Source organism: Rhipicephalus microplus, chromosome 1 (genome assembly GCF_043290135.1).
Source record: "Rhipicephalus microplus isolate Deutch F79 chromosome 1, USDA_Rmic, whole genome shotgun sequence".
NCBI classification, from domain to species: domain Eukaryota; kingdom Metazoa; phylum Arthropoda; class Arachnida; order Ixodida; family Ixodidae; genus Rhipicephalus; species Rhipicephalus microplus.
The window spans coordinates 148,948,423-148,963,213 of NC_134700.1; the positions used below are offsets into that span (position 1 = coordinate 148,948,423).

At 43.7% G+C, this 14,791-nt stretch overlaps 1 protein-coding gene across 7 annotated transcripts in view; it reads right to left on the reverse strand.

Annotated features, from left to right (window-relative positions):
• The window catches only part of Ziz (dedicator of cytokinesis protein Ziz), a 244,578-nt gene that overhangs the window by 66,745 nt on the left and 163,042 nt on the right, over positions 1–14,791 (reverse strand). For 6 of the 7 annotated variants that reach the window (XM_037429548.2, XM_075887464.1, XM_037429549.2 and 3 more), the window contains 4 exons: positions 5,855–6,001; positions 4,996–5,079; positions 4,771–4,891; positions 2,699–2,725 (listed from right to left, as the gene is read on the reverse strand). In XM_037429548.2, coding sequence (XP_037285445.2) covers positions 2,699–2,725; positions 4,771–4,891; positions 4,996–5,079; positions 5,855–6,001 — 379 coding nt within the window. The remainder of the gene's footprint in view (positions 1–2,698; positions 2,726–4,770; positions 4,892–4,995; positions 5,080–5,854; positions 6,002–14,791) is intronic. The other variant, XM_075887462.1, reaches the window with a different exon arrangement.

Consider the following 14,791-nt stretch of genomic DNA (forward strand, 5'->3'; position numbering starts at 1 on the left):
ATGACAACCCCCAAGTGATACTGTAGCCTTAATGACACCTAGCATTAGCTTTTACTAATTAGCACATTCATTCTTACAACATTCATTCATGACCACCTATATTGAATATATAGACAAACTGTAATACAGTACATCATTACAAAAAAAAAGCATTTTTCCATACTGCCAGGCTTAGAATAAATAGAATAGTATCAGGCAACATAAAACAGATAAAAATACTGCTTCGGGAATGTGAAGACGCAATATGTAGCTCGAAAACTTAAAGCCTCAATGCTACCACATAAAAAGCAGCTAGAAAGCTAGAAAGTCAAATGTGGCTTGCTACAGCTAAGCTTATGAACACAAGGGGCAGGCTCTACTCTGAAGCATGCCTCCAGTGAAAGCCACAACTGAATAGACTGCAAAAGCATGCTGCTCAGAATAAAGCTACGGTTGGCAATCAGCCACATTCACATGAAGTAGAGATATATAAACAAGCCATGAGAAGCAAAGCAAAGAATTTACTGGCATTTGACCTCTTCATGATTTCAGTGATCATCACCAATTGCGTATTCTCAGCAGGACAGAAATCAATTTTTGAGAAAATTTCTTGATGTGCTATGCTGTGTTTGATGAAATGCTATCAATTTATCAATGTGCAGGGTTTTCACTGTGGGTTTGAAATGTGGGTACAATTGAAGTAGCTGAAGCTACACCCTTAAAAAAGCAGCTTTTATAAAACTATTGCTTTGTATTTGTTAACTACTACATTGTAGCCTGTACTTATTTTAGGAAAGCAAAGAGCCAGTTCAAAGAAAAAAAAATAAAGTTTTTTAAATGCTTCAGTATGAGCTAAAAATGTTCCACTTCCTCTCGATGAAAATTTTTCAGCAATCGTTAAAAACACTGCCATTTCTGTCTGTCAAACAAGTCAAAAAAAGAAAAAGAAGAATGACACGTGACTATATACTGCTAACAAAAAAATAAGAATATAAGCATACAATAAATGACAAAGGACACAGACTACACAAGCAAACAGGGGCATCAGTCCCACTTCGACACGTCTATTACACACCACTGAAAACTAAGCAGCAGCGATAGCACCAGCAGCACACTTCTATCTCAGCAGCTCAGCAGACAGCACGGCTAATAAACTACAGTTGCACTGAACACAAAAGTCTGCTGCTATGGTTACTTGGAGCAAAATGTACCATAGTCACCATATTCACCGTTGTGGACGTGCTTTGCAGTGTAATTTACGCTGATTAACAACCTGATTTCTGATTAACAACCTGCCAATGTGTCTTTTCTCTCATCTTATAAACATATTCTTAATGACATTTTATAGACAGCTTTTTCTCTTTTTATAAAACCCCAGACAAGTAATTCAACTTGGCTTTTCAAGGCCCATATAGCCATCAAAGCAGTTGTAGCATCCTCCAGAATCACACCAATGTCATAGCCACTTGACCTTCTTACACATACAGGCAAGTAAGTGTGCCGGCTTCTAGTCCATTTAAACAGCCTACTTACTGCACCCTATGCTAAACCATACTTGTCAATCAGCCGACTTGAGGGTTTCTTTCCCTCTTCCTCTTTTATTCTACCCTTTTCCTTTAAAAGCATAGGATAATGAACTGTACCCTATGCTAAACCATACCTGTCAATCAGCCGACCTGAGGGTTTCTTTCCCTCTCTTTCTTTCATTCTACCCTTTTCCATGCAATTGTGCCCTATGCTAAACCATGCTTGTCAATAAGTCAACTTGAGGGTTTCTTTCCCCTCTCTCTTTAGTTTTACCCTTTTCCTTTTTAAAGCATAGGGTAGTGAACAGGACAAAATGTAGTCCACCCTCCTACCTTTTATGCCATTCACTCTCACCAACTGCCCATGTCTCCCACACGACTCAAACGGTAACAGCGCTAACAGCGGACAAAGGAAAGTGGGGTCAGGCACTAAACACCTACTGAAAGTTTTATTGAAGAAACCAAGTATATAGTATAAGTACACTAAAGCATGAAAAAAATTGGGTTGAAATTTCGATCTCATGCATGACATCAGCAGATTTCTTTTGTCAAAAGTGACAAAGAAATCCAGTATCTGACAACACACACATGATTGAAATCTTCACCAAATAATTTTTCAAGATTTCATTTACTTAAATATATATATAAGTATACTTAGTTTCATGAAAAAAGCATTTAAGTGGCAGCCAGTGCCCATTTTCATGTCATCTTTCTTCATGCAGTGTTAGCGCTGTTTTTTTTTTTTTTTTTCAACTTTTGAAATATGTACCAAACTAGCCCGCCTTTCACAGCTTCCCCGGCACATACAATGAAAATGCCCCCTCACCCACCCACTAGCTGTGTTGCCTTTTTCTTTTCCTCCAAGTAACCACCCAACCAGCACTCTCCACTGGCCCTGAAGTCTAGTGAACACACACACACACCACACAGCACGCAGTGGACCAACGGTCTCGCACGTGCACCTCGCAGCAGATGCGAGAAACGCCAGCACCAGAGGGAGCCGCTCACACAAGCGAAGGCCTTCAAGCAGGGTAAGGAAGGAACACACCAAAGAACTCAGAGAGGAAAGAGCCGTGGCGGGGTGATCGGGGAGGTGCAGGATGTCTGATCTTTTTGAAAAATAAAAAAAAAAACTGTTTCCCTTTAAGAACACTCTCCGTTTAAAACAAGCCAGCCAAGAGTGGGCAACTTACCGCCCGTTGCAACCTCCTCGCTTTCGTCTGCTCCACAGCAGATGCAAACATAGTGCAGAATGAGACAACAGGGTTGGGTATGTTACAATCACAGAAGTTGCTATCCAACGGTTTTTAAGCTGCTGGTACTCTTGAAAAAGCTCCGTAATATGATATGGGCAAACATTACTTGAAGTGGCCCCAAGAACCCATTTAAGAAAGCCTCCAACCTAACCTAATCCATTGCATTAGGAGTGCTGCAATATGTGTAGTTATTTGCTATATGCACTTTTATTTTATACTTATTTTTTTCAAGTCGCTCGACAGGCTGTGCTGAACTGCACTGCAGAAAGGTTTTGACTCAGTGTGTCTATAGCGACTTTTCTACTATCGTACTATGCTGGCTCACCAGAAAATTGAAAAAAGGTTATGCTAGTCTATCATGAACATGAAAGTAGGTGCAAGCACGAAACATGTATTTCTTATTGTAAGTGTACACTTTTTGTTTCCTATCATGAGATGGCACTTAAATGCACATGCAGGTCAACTTCAGAAGTCTTCATAAAGTTGTATTAGGTGGGAAACTTGGCTAACAACATGGTGGTCATAACATCCACAGCCCAATCACATGGACCCCAAAAAATATTACTTTGAAGGGCTTTAATTTTGCAGATTTCCACGGGCATGCTACGACTCTTATATGATATAGTATCTAGGTTTGACTGTATTCATCCTACAGGAACAATGCACAATAGAAGAAATAGGTAATATTTTTTGCCTACAGCAATGCTGCGCAGATTAGCAGTGCACATGAAAAAAAAATTGCTTGCCTGGAGGACATGGAGCATAATCCTAGCGATAGCTTGACAAAAAGGTAGAGCTTAAGTCACCCCGTCTCATCGTGATCACTATGTACTCCTGCTCTCCTATTTCGCCAGCTAGCACTAAAGTAAAGGCACCAATGAAACCATCTGATAATGCCTAACACAATGCCCATGCCAAAGCGCCATCAGAGGCATATATAACTGGATCTTCTATGTCAATCCTACCTGAATGCAAGAACATTTGGTGAGCCAACAGAGCACATACATAACTACATATATAAGCTTGAGATTTTTTTATAGAGTTTACTGCATTTGTGGTGCCTGTGCTGCCAGCGAGCAAGAAAAAAAGAAGCAAGAACACCTTGTCCTTGTGCTTAAATATGTGCAAGCAGTGTGCAAACAAACTGCAGTGATAAGAGTATTAGAAAATTAAAATGTGCATGTGCAAAACAACAAGCACATCCCTGAGCCGGACATATTGCCTAAGATGTGCATGAAAAAGAAAAAAAAAAAAGAGACTCCTATGCAGCAATCAGCGGTGGTACAATAGCCGCCAGTAACTTTACACAATGCTTATCTCTGCAAATCAGATACCTTAACCCTAACATAAAACTACGTATAATAAAAATTAGAAGGCCCTGAATCACTAATGAGCTATAGAGACTTGTCTTCAATGTTGTGGCTGCGACATCAATAGACATAAAAACTCAAGATAGCTTTTGTTTCCGTAAAATTCAGTCTAAAGATTACATACATCCATAGTCATATTTTTGCTAGCACATAGAAGTGAATCTCGTTCATTAAGGACTTGTTTAAAATGAATGTGTATTTTTTGCATGGTATAATTAATCCCGCATAGATTGCCAACAGTAGACACACAATAAAGTGTTGTAGTTTTTCGTCAAATTCTCGTCTTCCACAAAGCCCAATTCCTCAATCTTTCATTATAAATAAAAACATATCCGTAAATGCTAAATGTGTACACTCGTTTATTTGCGCAATAATTTTGCCTCCCATTCCTAACAGCATAACAATGCAGCAAGACAACAGAGAAGACATCAGCAAGAATGAACACAATGTGAAAGAAAAACACGAGGTACTCTTAGTGGTTAAAACACAAAAATTCACACTGCTAAGCAAGAAGAGAGAGAGAAGAAAACATATACACAACACTGACATCAGTGCAGCAACACAAAATATAAACAAAGATAAATACATACGTATGTAAAAGATTAAAATAAAAGAAAAGAAGGTAACACTTGTCAATACCTTTAGAATTCTTTGAGTGTCCTCGGCTGTAAGCACCTTTCAAGGAAGGTAGATTAAGTGCAATGAAATGCTCATGCGAGCAGATGATTTCCAGAAAGTCAAACTTGTAGCAATGAAGTTCCTGAAAGACGAATATAAACAAATATATAAAAGAAATAACATATAAACTTGAAATAAAATAATCACACAGGAAGCTTCACAGCCTGAAACATGTCGGCAACATACCATTTCATCTCCGGATTTGAACTTCTCCAAGTACAAGTTAATCAGCTTGAACACGAAGCCACGATCCATCAGAGAAAAGCATTTCTGGAATTCAAGAAAGAAAAAAAAAGTTTGTTTCTATCAAAGCCTTCACTCTTTGTCTATAATAGTGACCCAGCACACCAAGAAATAGAAAAAAAATCTGCATAGTAATTATCAGACGAGGCTTAGTATGCAAAGTAAAGGAACAGTCCGATTTTACTGTGACAGTTCACAAACACAAACAAAGATGTAAAACAAACAAAAAACCCAAAAAACCCAAACTGCATGATTCCACCATATGAACATGACAAACTGAGTTTAGCGACAGCCAAAACAGTTTGAAAACGCTAGACAGAATAAAGAAAATAGGACAGCACTGCGCTGTCTATTTTCTAATGCATAACGCAAACGTAGAACAGAGAAAAGGGAGGCAAAAATGAGCCGTCATACTCAAGTCCGCGTGCTATTAATCTGCTTCAGTCTTACATATTTTCTTTAAAAATAGCAGGATTCAACACAAACTAGCTTCCAAACATTAATGCGTTCAAGGTTCATTTTCTTAGCTCACTCCATGTTTCCATGCTATTCCGACTCAAACATGTACATGTCAGCTTTTAGCAATAATCAGCTCTGTCCAATAAAATAAAAAAAATTGAACAAACTGTCAAGACAGCCAGAGTTTGTTTTATATGGTAGAGAATTTAACTGCACATGTAACTTTCTTCTCTTTTGACACATACGCAGTTCTCCACAAGCGTAGGATTTTTTTTTTAACTATCATGGCATAATTATGGCATGAATATAAAGGATATCGAACAATCGAGAGGGGATTGCACACCTTAAGAAAATGCGCCAGCCCCTGATTGGCCAGCCTCGTCTCGTTGCGCTGGTCTCTGTGCTTTTGCATGATGTGCGGTATCAGACACTGTACCAGCGTACGCACGCGGTTGTGGTACTCCTTGGAGAAGCGCTCATGACGCTGCATCTGAAAGAAGATAAAAGAAGACAGGGAAAATCACCTTCAGCAAATTGTGCGAAATGTACCCGAACACATATACTCCTGTGAATGTGAGCAACACATATGTCTTTTGTGCAGTACTGTCCCCTATTAAAGGAGTTCCCATCGGTTTAGACATTACAAGCAAACAAATGAATCATGCTAATTGTTTGGGGGCAATCATGTCTACAGAGCACGAAACAGCTACATGTTACGTTACATGCTATTTCTTTATAACGAGCTTCAGTAGAACATTGTTTTTGTGTCCTGTGCATTACATAGCTTGCTCAATGCAAATGCTTCAACTGGAGCACAACTAAAATACCTAATCATAAACATTTGACAGAAACCTGTTTAGTTGGGCAGGAGGCTAACCTAAATAATAAGAGCACCAACTGAGAAGTAGTGCAAGCTAAGATTGTTTTACTTAAACACGAAAGATAAAATTTCCGTAACTGGTTTCTTTCTACGAAGAGACTAAGAAGCATCGCTTAACCCTCTTGAAGAGGAAACAGAGTTTCTTCAATGCTGAGTTTAACGTAAGGTTTTCTTTACTTGAAGGAACACTAAAGACAACAGTGAGTTTTCAATCATTGGTAAATTACATTTACACAATTTCAAAATTTTCAAGCTTGCTGCGAGATGACATCTAGTAATGGAGAAAACGTGCAAAAAGAAAATGCCAGTGGTGATGTCATTGTAAAATTCCTGGACCAGCGCCACAATGTTAAATGTTTAGACTATGTCTACTAGAGCTTCCATACTTACTAATCAGCAAACACATGGTACAGTAGAACATCGTTCATGCATTTTCGGAAGAAGTGCAGAAAATAGACGTATGATCCGGAAAAATATACGATTAGAATCTAGCAAACATTAAGGATGACAAGTCTAAATAGAAGTGTAAGGGCAAAAAACATTTATTTCTAAAAAAAACAGTAATTTTCTGCTGCTGCCTCTCCGCCTTGGACAAGAAAAGCTTCTGTACACATTGTACACCCTTGTCCGCTTTTTCATCGTTTTTCGTGCAAAAGAAGCTTTGTAAAGTCCAGCAAGGGCTTTTACGAAGTTCGCTGGTCAGCTCACGCTTTTGTTCTTGCCGCTGTCTTCCAGTGCCTCGTCCCCCACCTCCCTAGCGGTAGTGTCTCACACTACCTCCACGACAATCTCTGTGACACTTTGCGGCTAGCAAGCCGGGACGTTGCCGTCTAACAGGGCGAATTCTCTGAACGGTGCATCAGCGCCAGTGGAGAAGAACTCCTAATCGATTTCATCGTTAATGTCAGACATGCACACTACAGGGTCGTCTTTGCTGCACTCTGTATCCTCTAATGCAAGCTGCGGCCAACTCGTAACACTGTCCCAAGAAGTGCACAAGTAGTGCATTGCGCCGAGAAGTGACAACTTCCCGGGGGTATCACTACTTGACATGTGAGCAAGGAAGCGTCACACAGTACATCCATCGCACGGAGCCCTAATCCAATCCAAGCCAAGCTAAAGTCGCAAGTGCGTGTTGCAGCAAGTTAGCACGTCCGTGCAGCAAGTTAGCAAGTGTCCGTGCTGTGGTTACACTATGGGGAAATACAAAAGCTACACGGTTGCTTTCAAGTTGAAAGTGATTCATCTTGCTAGGAAGCGCAGCCACTATTACACAGAACACGCCCATGTTCTGTGTAATAGTGGCTGCGCTTCCTAGCAAGATGGATCCATACCAACTGGCCCGATACAATTGTTTATTGAAAGTGATTGATCATACACTAGACAACGGCAACAGGGCCGCACTTTGGAGTCGATGCATTTTATGGTCGCTACTGGCAAAGAAAGCACGGGCAGCTGAAACCCAACAAGATGTGCTAATCCTTTCGTGTGCCTAAGACTGGGATGGATGGGTGGTAAAGGTTTATTTCAATAGAAGGTAACTGCCAAAGATTCTGTGTTAGACGACCATCAGCCTAAGGTTGACTTTGTATGCTTACCTTTTGCAGGCTCCCGTTGAGTGACGAAACCCTAACGCTATGCCTAGTGTAGAACCTGTGGTATTAGTGTTAAGGTAAGTCTTGATTAGTGCTTCTGAAAGCTCTTAGTTGAGTTGCAGCATGAGAACCCTGATTACCAACCACATAGTCTTTTTTTTTCTTTTTGCCCCGTACGTTTTTGCGCAAAACTTTCTTCACGTAACTCTCGCAACCCCTAACTTTTTGTCGGTTTTCACGAAAGAAAGAGAGAGCATTACTTGAATATTTGTCTGCAGAATGTATCATATTGATACACAACAGCCGGCACAGCCTGGCTGTAAGAAAGAGAAAGACGACGTTGGTGGCTGGTTGTTGATGAACTGTCGCCATCTTGTTCGCTGAGCACGGTGCATCGTATTTAATTTGTTAAATAAGTTACCGGTAACATTATTGGTGGAGGTGGACGACTCCCGTACCTCGATGGAGACGCGCAGCGGTCGCAACACCGGGGACTCTCCGGCTACTTCAACTGCCAGTGCCTCATCTCCACCGGTCTCTCGATCCGAGTCGACAACCTACGTCACCCTGCCACCCCTGCGGGATCCTGGAACTTTCCCCGCTGACGGTACCATCGACGTTGACTCCTGGCTGTACCGGTACGAGCGAGTCAGTGCTACCCACCGCTGGGACCCATGCTCATGCTCGCCAATGTTGTGTTCTACCTCGACGGCACGCCGCGGACATGGTTCGAAACCAACGAAGCCGAAATCACAAGCTGGGATCTTTTCAAATCGAAGATCCGTGATCTTTTCGGCGATTCATCTGGTCGTCAGCTCGCTGCCAAGAAGACTCTCGCCACTCGCGCCCAGACGTCTACTGAATCGTACGTCTTATATATTCTTGACGTCTTGGCTTTGTAGCAAGGTCGACCAGCGCATGTCAGAAGAAGAAAAAGTTAATCACGTCCTCAAAGGGATTGCTGGCGATGCCTTCAACCTGCTGGTTTTTAATAATGTCACGAGCATCGACACGATCCTGACAGAATGCTGCTGTCTAGAACAGGCTAAAGCCCGCCGCGTCACCCATAGCATCACGCGCCTGCCGAACACAGCTGCTACTTCCTCTTGTGATGACGCTGTCCGCCCAGTTCCCTGATGTGACAACCTCACCCGCATCATTCGTCGCGAGGTCGAAGCAGCCCAACCAGTAGTTACTCCATTTCCAACGCCTGATCTTTCACCGACCACTATCTCACTGATACAAGCCGTCGTTCGCCAAGAATTATCGAACGTTGGCCTATACCCCATTCAACCAGTCTACTCTGCCGAGCCTTTTTATCGTCGTCCCTCCGCTCCTCGATTTGGTTCCAACTACTCTCGACAGCACAATTTGTCCGAATGGCGTACACTGGACGACAAGCTCATATGCTTCAACTGCCGACGTGCCGGTCATATTGCTCGCCACTGCCGCAATCACTGGGCTCCGCCGGCACACTATGGGCCTCCTACCCAGGCCACTTCTGTCCACCAGTCGTCCTCAACATTTGATTTTGATTCCCCTAAGCCAACCACATCCTCTGATTCTGCCGCACCTCTGACGAGACCTCGCTATGCCCGCTCACTTATCCTCTGCTCGCCGTCAATCTCGTTCACCCCCACAATGCCGTCCTGCCTCTCCGACCTATTCGCAGCGCCCCCGACCGGAGGCAGTGCAGCTTCTGGAGGTGAAGCTGCATTGACGACGACCCCTGCAAGAAATCCTTGTGTAACATTACCAACCACCCGGAATCTGTTGAACGTTACTTTAGACAATGTAACTGTGCGCGCGTTGATCGATACCGGCGCGCATGTGTCCATAATGACTGCTGCTCTTCGTCGCCGCCTAAAAAAAGTTATCACACCCGCCTTGAACCGAGCCGTTCGAGTCGCCGACGGGGGAACTGCCGCGATTATTCGCATGTGCTCTGCCTGTGTGACTATCGCTGATAGAAGCACTGCTGTTCTTTTCACCGTTATAGAAAATTGCCCTCATGAAGCAATTCTAGGCATGGATTTTCTAGCCGCTCACTCGGCCCTTATAGAATGTTCAGCCGGCTGTCTTGACCTTGAAATGCCTCTACTTTCTGATCTGACCAACCCACCCCAATGTCGCCTTTGCTGCATTGATTTCGCACGCCTTCCGCCTAACTGTGTCACACATATCGACCTCTTCTCTACACCAACTGTACCTGACGGCGATTACATGGTGGCCCCAATTCATGCCGTGATGCTTACGCATGGCGTTGCTGTTCCGCACACCATTTTGACAATCGTTGAAAACCGCACATGCCTTCCTATTGTCAATTTTGCCCTCACTGCCCAAATTCTTCCACAAGGCATCTCCCTGGCCGAAATTACTGCTCTACAAGACCATACGGTTGAACCCTTCAGAGTGGATGATTGCTGTACCTCAGACCATGAACCAACTCTATCACGTTCATCGGGCGTCGACGTTGACTTCACCAGCACGGCTTTAAGCCGAACGAGTGTTGTTACTCATCGCATCAATACTGGTGACGCGAGTCCCATTCAACGACGTCCATACCGTGTTTCCGCGTCCGAGCGCACAGTCATACAACAGGAAGTCGAAAAGATGCTTGCAAAAGACATAATCGAGCCCTCTTGTAGCCCCTGGGCTTCTCCTGTCGTCCTGATCAGAAAGAAGGATGGAACATGGCGCTTTTGTGTAGATTATAGGCATCTCAACAAAATTACGAAGAAAGATGTTTACCCGTTGCCTAGAATCGACAATGCCTTAGACTGCCTTGACGGTGCTACGTATTTTTCCACTATTGACCTTCCATCTGGCTATTGGCAGATCGCTGTGGACAAGATGGACCGTGAGAAGACCGTATTCGTCACTCCTGACGGGCTTTATCACTTCAAAGTTATGCCCTTTGGTCTCTGTAATGCGCCGGCCACATTCGAAAGAATGATGGACGCATTGCTACAAGGGTTTAAATGGTCAACCTGCTTATGCTATTTAGACAACGTTATCGTTTTCTCGCCCACATTCGACTCCCATCTCGAGCGTTTATCGGTGATTCTTGAAGTTTTTCGTCGAGCCGGACTTCAACTGAACTCGTCGAAAAGTCACCGACCACCACGCGCTCTGCTGGCTGGCCTCACTCAAGGATCCCACAGGATGCCTCGCTCGTTGGTCCCTACGATTACAAGAATACACGTTCACCGTATCGTACAAAACAGGGCAGTCACATCAAGATGCAGATTGTTTATCACGCTACCCTGTGGAAGAGGCTGCCCATACTGACACCTTTCCAGACCTTCTGTCTGTGACGCAGCTACTCAACCTTGGCCACGAACAACGCTGGGATGCTTCCCTGCGAACCATCATTGACAAGCTTGAGTCAATGCGTCGCGACGCATCTCTACAAATGTTCCTGGTAAAAGACGGCATCCTGTATTGCCGTAACCTCGATCCATATGGCCATGACTTGCTCCCCGTCATACCAGCACATCTTCGTTCGACTGTTCTCAACCAACTTCATGACGCTCCTTTGGCGGGCCACTTGGGCGTCTCTCGCACATACGACCGTGTACGTCGTCGTTTCTTTTGGCCTGGTCTTGCCCGCTCTGTTCGACGCTACGTCGCCGCTTGTGAGCCTTGCCAGCGCCGCAAAAAGCCATCTTCCCTACCAGCTGGATTCCTTCAGCCGGTCGACATTCCCATTGAACCTTTCTTTCGAGTTGGCCTCGACCTGCTTGGCCCATTCCCGATCTCCAGCTCAGGCAACAAATGGATCGCTGTCGCCACTGACTATGCGACACGGTACGCTATCACACGAGCACTTCCGACGAGTTGCGCAACCGATGTGGCGGACTTTCTGGTATATGATATTATTTTAGTACACGGAGCTCCACGCAAACTTCTCACTGACCGGGACCGGACCTTCCTATCAGCTGTCGTTGATGAAATCCTGCGCTCTTGCTCTGCCAAGCACAAGTTTGCCACTTCGTACCATCCGCAAACGAACGGTCTTACGGAGCGCCTCAACCGCACCATAACCGACATGCTTTCTAAATACGTAGCGGCCGACCACCAGGACTGGGACGTTCATTTGCCATTTGGGACGTTCGCATATAATTCGTCACGTCCTGACACTGCCGGCTATTCACCATTCTATCTTCTATACGGCCGAGAACCCGCCCTACCATTTGACACCTTGCTGCCCTCGATCACTGAGTATGCCGGCGAAGCCATTGCGCGAGCCGACCCCGCATGCCAACTCGCCCGCAGCCACCTGCAGACCTCACAGGAGCACCAAAGACAGCTCTACGATTCCCATCATCGAAACGTGCACTTTTCACCGGGTTCCCTTGTCCTCCTCTGGTCCCCCACTCGGCGTGTAGGGCTTTCTGAAAAGCTGCTGTCACGCTACACTGGACCATATCGCGTCGTTCGCCAGGTGACTGACGTTACATACGAGATCGTTCCAGCCGATTCAACGTCATCATCGTCACCTTCGAGTGACATCGTGCACATAGCTTGACTCAAGCCTTATCACCCTCCTTCTACCGCATCCGAGTTGCTCAAGCACCGAGACGGTGCTTCTACCGCCGGGGGGTTATGATACACAACAGCCGGCACAGCCTGGCTACAAGAAAGAGAAAGACGACGTTGGTGGCTGGTTGTTGATGAACTGTCGCCATCTTGTTTGCTGAGCACGGTGCATCGTATTTAATTTATTAAATAAGTTACCCGTAACAATATGACCGCAGTTTGCCGCAATGCCGAAGGCTGCTGCCGAATAATCGTATTTTTCCGAAACGTGTTAAGCAGAACGTATAAACACATAGCCCTATGGGGGCATTTTGAGTTTTCACAATTTGGAGTGTAGGACCCGAAAAATAGTATTAGGTGGGACCGTATCGGCGAGGTTCTGCTGTACACTGGCACCCGCGGAAGCCATAGACATAACATACCAGGAAATTCCACATAGTCAGTATCAGCAAAATGGGACAAATTCACTTTGAAATGTGTGATGTGTAAGTGGATATTTCAGCGTGAAATCTGTGCCAACTTTGGCCTTGATAGTCTCTTCTATTAATAAATTTATGATAGTAAAATTAATTACATGAGAAAGCTCAGAGCACACTTTATCAATATAAACCCACTACTTCTTTCACATTAGCGTCCTTTTAGCATCTTGGTTGGTGCATCTTATTATTTAAACTAATATTGGCTCCTCCTTTTGATTGCCTTCTTGTATTCTTGTCTCTTAACATAATTTCCAACATTCTTCATTATGTTAGCTTTAATAGAACAATCTTTGCATGCTGTTCCTTAATAAATAGTAGTGAGCTCATTCGTAGTAAACGTTCTAAGACACCTGCTGGGTCTGATCGTTCCGTTTTTATTCTACGGTAGATTGTCACTAATATGCCAACCAGAAGAGCACCTCGCCTAGATAAATGCATCATTGCCCAAACTTATAAACTTTTGAACTCTAAGACAAAAATTTTGAACTCTAAGATACAAAAAACTGCCCTGCAGAAAAAGAAGACAAAAGAATGAGAACCTATTATTTCCATGTAGTTGCTGTTATGTCTTCAATTATCAAAATATTCACTCGCCTCACAAAATGTCCTCCTGTAATATTTGGCGTTACTTTAGTCTTTTGCATAATAATATTTAAACCTGCTCTCAGACTTTGTCAGCTAAAGTCCTCACACATTTCTTTCATGTGACCTTCGGTACTGTGGCACATCAAAAAGTTGTTTGCAAACTGCAGGTTTCCTTGTCGTCTCTTATATTTCTTAGATGACTGACTAATTATTTTTCTTCATCAAAATTTGAAATTCGTTTTTCCCCATCACAATAACCGCCGGTCTAATGGCCAATACCCCATAGTGAGGAGGAACCAAAGCATATAGTAACAATCAAGCAAGCAAGGTTTCCGCAATACTCTCGTTGGTCCTAACTCCTACTCTTCTTATAGCCTGACAGCATGAACATGTCCACTAAATATGCAGTGACTGCACAATACTTCAAGTTAAAGCCTTCTCATACTGAATAGCAGACCTTGTGATGACCTTACTGCTACGACAATTGTTAGTGGCAGACTTCTTGCTATCAAAACCTATCGCGACATTTTTCAACTGGAGTTTTACTTGCTAACTGATTTCACTAATAAACTTTTAAGTATGTCGCTGTGCATGTGGTGATATAATGAAAAAAATGCCAGGCCTGGGCAGAAGGCGCAGCACAGTCACAGCGAAAGCTAAAAGAGCGGCCTTTCAGAGCTTACACTGACTGGGTAACTGCTGCAAACAATTCTTGCTTGACACCCACTACGGCATTAATAATAAAATTTTTTGAATAGTGGGCCGGCATTCGCTATGCTATTTTTCTTCAATCTTCTAAGAAGCATGGTATCCGCTAAACACTTGCAAAGAATTTTATGCCAATAGTTCATGCAGTGGCTGACCACGATGAGGAATTATGCCTGAAGTAGGTATGCGCCACAGTTAATAGGTGATCAAGAACAAGCTTTTGTAATGGGTTGGAGCGCTGGATCAGCCACTCGTTACACTATTCACATTGTGCAACAACTGGTTGTTCCTTCGCTGTTTTAAAACACTTTATAAGTCGTGTTAACGCAATTGCTTTTCCGACATCAAGCCTGACTAAGGCAAGCTTGCCGAAAAGTTTTAAGCACCGCGTGGCTCAGTGGTAGAATACTGGGCGGGAACCTAGCGGACCCGGCTTCGAGCCCTACTGTGTCAATGGTGATCTCATAACATTGTGATCATTGTGATCTCAT